Source organism: Beta vulgaris, chromosome 8, assembly GCF_026745355.1.
Source record: "Beta vulgaris subsp. vulgaris cultivar EL10 chromosome 8, EL10.2, whole genome shotgun sequence".
NCBI lineage: Eukaryota > Viridiplantae > Streptophyta > Magnoliopsida > Caryophyllales > Amaranthaceae > Beta > Beta vulgaris.
In genome coordinates, this window is record NC_079209.1 from 21,049,571 (window position 1) to 21,059,381 (window position 9,811).

At 32.8% G+C, this 9,811-nt stretch overlaps 1 protein-coding gene across 1 annotated transcript; it reads right to left on the reverse strand.

The window, feature by feature from the left end:
* Positions 1-5,619: 5,619 nt before the first annotated feature.
* Positions 5,620-8,034, reverse strand: LOC104884553 (hypothetical protein). Its single transcript, XM_010669227.4, has 5 exons — positions 7,881-8,034; positions 7,642-7,781; positions 6,990-7,170; positions 6,449-6,494; positions 5,620-6,004 (listed from the first exon to the last, which is right to left on the reverse strand). The coding sequence occupies exons 2-5, from the start codon at positions 7,760-7,762 to the stop codon at positions 5,915-5,917; spliced, it is 438 nt and encodes a 145-aa protein (XP_010667529.1). The 5' UTR covers positions 7,763-7,781; positions 7,881-8,034; the 3' UTR covers positions 5,620-5,914.
* Between the last annotated feature and the right edge of the window lie 1,777 nt (positions 8,035-9,811).

A 9,811-nucleotide genomic window follows, 5' to 3' on the forward strand; every position in this document is an offset into this window, starting at 1 on the left:
CTGGAGGGTGTCCAACCGTCTGCGTATCGAGTGGAGTCGAACAAGATCCTTGCTGATGATGTGATAATCCCACTTCCTACACCGGGGATCGTGATCAGAAACCGCTAGACTATCTCTCTGAGGCCGAAAACATGGGAAGTACTCGTATATATAAGCCTGCAAAATTGTGAGACACCCAACAATCTGTTTGGCCGACTGCCTACTCGCAACTCCTAGCTGACGATATAGAAAGGCCAAATTAAAGTTGCTGATCCCCATGAATAAGTATGTACTGAATCAAGGTCATCCAACTCTATGATGTTCTACGGAGCGATCCTGATACCACTCTTGTCAGTGAACAATGTACATCCAAGTGTGATGAGCAAAAAAGCGTGGATCTTCACAGCAGCGGGACGATCAGCACGCCTGCATCTGTCAAAGATCTCGCTAACAGTAACGCCACCGTTTTTCCAAATAGGTGCCGGGTCCTTAAGTAGCTCATCACGAGTAACCTGGAGTAGCTCCTCAAAAAAAAAACATTCAACTAATCAAATCACCCCTCACTGTCCGACCATCAACAAGAACTTGTATAATCTGTCAAACATCATGCAATATGATCGTCGTCTCCCCGAGTGGCAAGTGGAACGTGTTCGTGTCGGGTTGCCAACATTCTATAAACGCTAACATCAATGGGAAGTCCAAGTGCGAATACATGATGAGCGGGGGATGGGCAATACAAGATACATGTATACGATGCTGCGACTGGGGATCGAGGTTCCAGTTCTTCAAAGTATCAAGCGCACCAGCACGACTATGGGACATCATTACTGTAGCAGCATGCGGGTCATCATAGATAAATGCACTGAGGTGAGCCGAAAAACTCGAAACCACACTGTCGTCTAGAGGTCCGCCAGGCGTAGACTCCCTAATTAACCAGGAAGTATCAACAGCAGATCTGGCCCTGCTCAAAGTCCGACTACGTGTGGAACTTGATGATTTTGAAACGAACCTCCCTCCTCTGCCCCTTCCTCACAGTCACACGGGAAGTGGCTTCCTCTGCAGCACCACTCATGGCGTTCTCCAACTTCTCCTCATCCTGGGTATCCAACCCCGGACTATGAGGCGCATCCTGTGGAATAGGTTACAGCCTCACGTGCCCTTCTGCCCTCGCCCTCCTACTCGAGGCATTGACACCACGAGATTGAGTGTGTCGGGGCCTAAATCCCTCAAGACCCACACTCTCGTTGCCTAAAGCCCTCGACTGAGCATAATTTTCAATTTTTAAAATTAGTCACTATTTAATGATTATTTATACTATTTAATAGTCATTGTAGCACATTCATCGTTAATTCAATTATTAACATTGATATAACATGCTAATTTCACAAAATTAGTACTACCCCCGTTTTCTAAAGATTTTCCTTGTTACTGTTCCTTCAGATACCAAGGAGGATCCATTTGTGTGAGGTGTGAAGTGGGTAAAGTAGGAGAGAGAAATGAGTTAAGATAAATAAACAAATAAAAAGGGGTTAAAGTAGGAGAGAAAAAGTGAGTAAAATTGAATTAATAATGTAATGGTGGACCATATGATAGGGACATGAGAGGGTAAAAAGGGGGGAAAATTCCAAATAAGAAATAAAGTAAAAGAGGGAAGATCTTTTGTAAACGCACTTAAACAGAAGGAGGGAAGATCTTTAGGAAACGGAGGTAGTAACATACTTCATCTAATTAATATAATTATCCATTAATAACATAGTACATTTAATTAATATAATTATAAAATTATTAACATATTACATTTAATAAAATTATTAACATATTACATTTAACTAATACATCTTATAATTTAACTAATACATCTTATATGTTAATACATATTAATTATTAACATATTACATTAACATATATAAAATTTAACGAATTATAAAATCATTACCATACTACATCTAACGAATACATCTAATAATTTAACTAATTACATTTAACATACTACATCTAATTATTATATTAAAATTCTAACATAGTAATTAACATGTTAATATTACTAAATATTTGAAATTTCAAAAAAACATGTAACAAAGAATTACAAAAAAAAAAAACACATAATAATTACTAAATATTCAAAATTAAATAAAACATGTAATAATTTTTTTTTAAATAAAACGCATGCAACAGAAAACAACAATGCATAACCAAAAAAATTCAAAATTCAAATGCTAGGAAACGAACCACTTTTTCGGTTTCTCCACCGAGGAAACGAATTCCGTTTCCTCCATGGAAGAAACGAAGTAGATCTAAAAAATTCGTTTCCTCGTCAGCCAAGGAAACGAAAATTACAAAGAAACAGCCGGCGGTGATGGGCTCCTTTTCCGGTGAAATTACAAAGCAAATAATGGAAAAGATTCATTACCTGGCTTGAGGATTCTCCAACTTCTTTCACCTTCTTTCTTGGACTCATGCTCCTCGCTAGCATCCCGTCGGTGGTGGTGGTTGAGGGGTGTTCATGGTTAACCAGATCTCCTTGCAAGGGTGGTGGTGGAGGTGGCAGTGTTCCGGCAATTATATTGGTGGTGGCGGCGGTGGTGCGGTGGTGCGGTGGTTGTGATGGTGGTGGTTGCGGTTGTAGTGGTGGTTTGTTGGGAGGTTGGAGTGAGGTGAGAGAGAATAGTGAGTGTGAGTGAGAGTGAGAGTGAAGAGTGGAGGGGTGGTATAAGTAAGGGTAGTTTAGGAATGTAGTGAGTCAAATACGGATGATTTTTAGTATTATACGGGCGGTAAATAGTAACCCCTTTATATAGATCGATGACTATGGTAACAATCCAACTATCCAACTTTGCTCGACCAAAAGTATCCATTACGCATGATTTGAGTAAAGTTGGTTGGAAAATTCGGTCGTTACATTAGGATTTGACTGAAATCATTTTCCATAATAATGATTTTACTAGGTTTTGATATTTTATATATTAACTTGTATTATCACTTTACAGCTGATTTATTTTACTTACAACATTGCTTTAAATACATATAAGTTCATATTATTTGAGTTCAGGGCCAATAAAATTAAAATCTCGTTTGGTTACCGTTGGAATTTAATTCTCATGGAAAGTCTTAAATAATTCCCTTGTCTATTTCCTAGAAAATAGCTTTTGGTGTTTGGTTGAGCATAGGAATTTGTAATTGACACAGAAATTTCTAATCACCAGGGGGTTGGTGATTAATTTCCTACACTTCAAAGGAATTTCCATTTCCTTTGAAATTCTATTTCCCATGAATTCTCTATTTCTTGCATACCAAACAACTATCATATTTTGTACTTCCTAAGAAATCCAAATTCCAGTGGAATTTGAGGTGAAGCAAACGACCTCAATTTATTACATACGAAGACTTCTATGCATGCGATGCGTGCGTCGATTGTTTGGGTCTATTCTTAATAAATTTCATCATAATATAATTATAGAAGTGCGATTTATGATTATTGTTATACAAACTACTGTTATCTACAAAGTTTTTAGAAAAATTGAGATAAACATTTAGATGTAAAGTTTTATAGTCAAATTAAATTTGTAATTTCTTTCATTGAGTAACCATTTTTCTCATTATGTCAAGTTACGTTGTTAATGTTTATTTAGTTTATTATTGGAATTTTTGATCGATCTTTAAATTAGGAAAGGATATAATTGTACAAAATATGAATATCCAATTAAATATATTTATTTAGCTAAGGATAAAAAAGAAATTTCATTGGGGGATACCATAGCTCCCCTCTTGACTTATATAATAAAGATATATAACTAATAAGTTCAGATTAGTTAAAATTAAGGCAAATCATTCAAATAGCTTGAAATTGTTAGAATAACATATGTAAATATTATGTCAATATTTTAGGATAGGATGTAATCCTTGTATTTAGGTAACTATATAATAGTTTCCTTGTTTATAGCCTAGATTGACTCTTAGTCTTAAGTATACTAGTTTTTTATGCACGCTATGCGTGAAACAACATTTTGACAATAACTATTCATCGGTTTTATAACAAATTAAAAAAAAAAGTTCTTGGTATAGGCTTTATACTTTAAATATGCATGTTATAGTTTAAGCGTAAAATATTAGCCTGCAGTACATAAAAATTATATTTCGAAATTTAGTATACAGACAAAAAGTTGCATTCGTATTTATGTTAATACAATACGTGTGTATTTATATCGCTATTAGTGTCATATCTTGCTATTAGCAATTTTCAAATTAATAACTCCATCTTGAAAAAATAATAACCATATAACAATGTTTCATAAATCTTAAAAAGAAATGCATCTTTTTCTCTTAGTACACGTTCAATAACCATATAATGTTTCATATTAATTTTAGAAAGAGAAGTCCACGACTTTGTAATCTGTACAAATACACATACACATCAAAAATTATCCAAACTCACGCTAAATTCATTCATTACGTTCTTTTTGTAAGAGATTTCATTCTTCAACTTTTTTCCACCCTTCTTTCCTTTTTCTTCTTAAGTGCACAATTTTTCAAGCTTCAATTTTCTTTTGAAGAATCTAAGCTTCAAATTTTAGTTTCTTACTAATTTTCTTTTTGCTAATTTTCCTTGATTATAGAAACTGGATAGTCCACAAATTTCTGAAAATTAACCTTTTTGAGCTCTGTGCTTGCTCCCAAAGCTTCCATATTTTTTTTCGCAGGAAATTTAGCTTTGACTTTTGCACTTCAAAGGCTACAAAATTCACACTATTTTTCATTTTTCTGGGTTTGAATATGAGTTGTCTCTGTTATGAGAATGTCATGTATTTTTGTTATTGCCTGTGGTATTAATTTTTGGTATATGAATTTTTTTTTAGTTTATTGGATGTGAATTTAATTTGATTGAATCGTTTTTATTGGCAAGTTTATGTGATTTACCGTTATATGAGTTGATTGGATTTAATAGAGATTTGATTAAATTATTTTTTGGCAAGTTTATGGATTTAATGAGTTGTTGTTGAGGGGTGAATATGTAAATTGATATGAGGACACCGTTGCTCTTCCCTTCGCTTATATAATAGAGATAAACTAATTATGATAATGAAATTGACTCTTAGCCTAGAATATTGACATAATATTTACATACTTCCTCCGTTCCATAATAAGTGAAACACTTCTCTAAAAAAGCTCTCACATAAAAGAGAGAAGTGTTTCACTTATTATGGAACGGAGGAAGTATATTATTCTAACATAAATAAGTGAAATTTATCAAATAGAACTCAACTTAAAGTGATTGTGAAATTTTTGGTACATGCATAGTGATAAAGGGGAAACTTTTAATAAATGTCATATATATATTTATATAATAACTTAAGAAAAACAAATGTCATGTTGCCACATGTACTCTCCCCTCCTCCACACAATGAGACATTAAACAATAAAAATGTGTGTTTCAAGACTCAAACCTCGAACGTCTCATTGATAATGCTAAAGCATTAACCAACTACACTACAATACTTGGTCTTTTTTGGGGGGGAAAATCACTCAAAGGCAAGATAGAATTTCTATTTTTTGACGCTTCAAATGCATGTTGGTAAATAACCAAGGACGTATTGCTCGAAACACGAACTAGTTTTCTCGGAAAAGTTGAATGATATTAGGAAATAGATGCAAATATAATAATATAAAAAAATAAACAAAAAGCGTTGCAAGTACATCATATAGTATTAATTCCTGATTATTTATGCAATCAAATGTGATAAATGGAATCTAATTCTGCACACCATTACCTACACTCACAAGTCACAATTTTGAATCACAACAAAAGAAGCTAGACTTCCACAAATTAATAAAAAAAACCATATTAATCATATGAACATAGCATAAACGAATATGTGTACTATGGTTGAATATAAAAGGAATTGACGGTGTTAATCAAGTTTTTAGCATAATCTAGGCTCTAGTTGCCTCTCTTGATAGCTCCATGAATGGCTCCAATGTACAAAAGCATTGTTCCGCTTAGGATAATGATGAATGCTTCCAATGTTTTCTGCATTTAAGAAAATACAGATAAATAAATAACATAAATTCTTGGATTTAACTATTACACCATAATTTATGGGGTAACAACCTATAAATCACCGCTTCTTTTGTTAAAAAAACTCAAATAACATGAAATCATGACAAAAAATGACATCAAATTTATGTCATTATTTGTGTAGTTCATGCCATTTTTGTTGGAGTTCGTATTAGATTCATGACATGAAATAAGTTATGGTGTAACATATTACATCCAAAACGCACTTCCAGAATAAATGTGCTCAACTATTTACCAAAAACAAAAAAAAGGCAGGGGTATAAACAAGAGATAAAGTTTAATAATATAGTGTAACACTGGAGTAACATCTAATGCCTGATTATAACTTATTACAAATTCTTGTTACCTAAAACTTATATTAAAAAAAAAAAAAGCATTGTAGGCAGAATGATTTACCAAGCGATGACTGTCAGTGTGGAGCCTGATGTGTTTAGAAGCAAAGCTGCATAAGAAAGAAATACAATGTTAATCATCAAATTCAAAAGAATGATGATACGCGAATCCTCTCTACTACTGGATGTGGCTTATAATTTATAAATATGTGTTAAGCAAAACTAGTGATTGTGTACTCAGTATATAACAAATATTGGATCTTGACAAACAAACAAATCATGAAAATCCGTTTCTCCTTTAAGCTCTTTTTTTCTTAATTCATTAAAGTAAACTTCCACATAAAATTTAGTTAAGATCAGTAAAATTAAGTTACAAATCATGGAAATATATTTCTCTTTAAGCTCTATTCTTCTTAACTCATTAATTAAAGTAAACTTTCAGAAAAAATAAGTTAAGATCAGTAAAATTAAGTTCACAGGAAAACTAATAAATTTGTCTCGACTCTCGAGTGTATCTTGTATGTCTCCTATCAGCATCAAATACGTGTCGAAACAATAAACATGGCAGTAAAGAGTGGATAAAGAAGTAAAAGTAGAGGAGTTACCCCAAGGCAAGCATAGTAAGACTCCAAGCGATAGCCCCAGCAGCAGCCGCGGCAGGTAAGCTATCAGGACCCCAATATGCAACGTGGTTTAGCCCAAACAAGCAAGATACTGCCCCAACTGCTCCCGCTATTAGCGAGAATATTACGAAATATACAGTTGCCGCATTTTGTCCTCCACCAACTATTGCCACACACGTATAAGAAAGGAAAAAACGTGTTATTTGCAAACATCATCATTATCAAATTATATATGTTAGCCTACATTTTTATTTTCAGTTGTAGATACTTAGTTGAAGCAATGAAGAGTAATCATCCAAAAGGCTTTGAGAGTTAAGAATTTATGATCCCGACTTAAAAAGTTAACCAAAAAGACAAATAATTAAAAATGATAGTAATATCATACAAACATGTTAGTTATCATATCTCGTTTTTAGATAAATTATAAGTCTTAAGGAAAAAATTTCCAAACTTTTACTTTGTTGTTAGTTGTTACATGAATAATGATGACTATAAGTGAATAGATTTTAGTTTATTGTACTATTGATAATGTGATATTTAAAATCATAATATGAAAAATCTAAATATTGATATAGTGGTACAAACGGACCCTAAGCTACAAACATGAAAATTTATATACTATTTGGTCACTTACCACTTCCATAGTTAATCATCCTGTTCATAGCCCAACCACATATGCCCAACACAACTGCATACATGCAGAAGTTGAGGAACAATAAGAAGGATGCTGCTGGTCTTAATTGCTTGTTCACCATTATTAACTTTTTCTCCTACCTGAAAATAACAGCAAACAAACAAACAAAAAAACTCTTAACAACTAGAATCTCTAACATATTTATTTGAAGTTCTAACGTGTACTTATTCATTGATTACCTTTGTTCTGTGGGTTGCAGCTAGTTTAACTCAAATAGGAGCAATGAGACTATGAGAGTATGTATAATAATGTGTGCAATTCTTAGCTTGGTTTTAGTGTGATGGTGGCCTGGGTGTAAACACAAATGTCACGTCTATATATAAAGGCACATCTTTAGATTAAGAAGGAAGATAGTATATGCTTTAAATAATGCTTATAATCTTCTTTAATGATTTGGATCCTCCTAGAAGCAATTAGGAGATTGACAGGTGATCAAGAAATTGTGGGCAATTTGTAGTGTTATTGTTTTGATCTCAAACTTTCTACAACTGTTTCTTTGACTAACGTAAGATGAAGTATTGGCTGCCTTGGGTATATAGGAGATGACGTGTCAAGTTATCTGCTAATTAATCATCCGATTGTAGTCAGTAGTCATTTGATTGAAAGTGAGACATTACACTCAGAAATTACAATAATACTGTGGAAATTCTATGTTTCTACCAAGTGAAAAATAATATTACTTATTTTGCTGCAGGATACAAAATTGGAAATGAATTTCTACAAGATTTAGAGAATTTATATATATTTAAGTAAAAACTTGTATCGATTTGGTCTATACTAAATGTTATATGAAACTAATGCTTCTATACGTAATTTAGGAAGAAAATGTTACTATGTTAAAAAAAACACTACATATAAAAGTAAGAGTAACTATAGATTGTAATGGTTACTAATTACTATAACAAACAACAACAACAACTAAGCCTTACTCCCAAGGTGATTTGGGATCGGCTAACATGAATCGTCAACTGGAATCGTGATCAGAGGAGATGGCATCGTCAAGAGTGATAAAAGTTTTTTTTTTTTTTAAAAAACAAGGTTTACACCAAAAAGTGTTTAGAAGAGGTTTTCAGCAAAGGTTTTAATACCAACACAATTGAGAAAAACAAATAAATGCAGTAATCAGACTCCTTCCTCCACATAGATACTGCCCCTCCACCCACTTCTATCCAACGTCATGCTCTCCTCAATCCCAAGTAACCTCATATCACTTTCAATTACCCTTAGCCAAGTCATCTTAGGTCTTCCCCTACCCTTTACAATTTGATTACTCCTCCACTCTTCAATTCTTCTCACCGGTGCATCTCCTAATCTCCTTTTTACATGACCAAACCATCTTAACCGATTCTCCCTCATCTTTTCTTCAATGGATGCAACTCCAACTTTTTCCCGGATCACTTCATTTCTTAATTGGTCCTTCCTTGTGAGAAAAATACTATGTGAGAAAAATAGTTACTATATATATTATAAAGTGTAATGATGGCTATATAAAAAAGATTGTCACTGCGTTAGATAAGGGTAGTTGAATGTAACTTTAGATTATAAAAGATGACTATAAGGGGAAAAATAAAGTCACTAAATTACATGGATGACTTTAGTCTACACTAATATTAGTGCAGACCAGATCCATACAAAACTAGATCCTTACTTAAAGTTACCTTTTTTCATTTAATGGAAAAGAAACCTTTCTAATTTCTTTCAGAAAAAAAGGGTACCTTTCTATCATGTCCCACATTGATTTTATTCATTTTAAAATAAAATAATTCCACAATTACTCTAGCAATTTTAGGCTTGGGAAAAAATAGAAAGTGGTCTCAAAGGAGAGTTAGATTTTAATTTGAAGTTTTCACAATAACCTTTTCTTGTAAAACGCAACACTTATCTTTCTTATAAACAATGATTTTAACTCCTTTCTCCCATCAAAAAAAACTCATTTGTCTTAACTTAACTTGTCCTCAATTTTCCTTTTTACTTCTATTATTAATTGCTAATTACATCTACTAAATTAGAAATTTTTAAATTTTTAATCAATTTATTTCACTAAATTGAAATTTTAAATTTTTTAAAAAATTTAGTTGAGGGGAAAGTATCTAACAATCTAACAGTATTG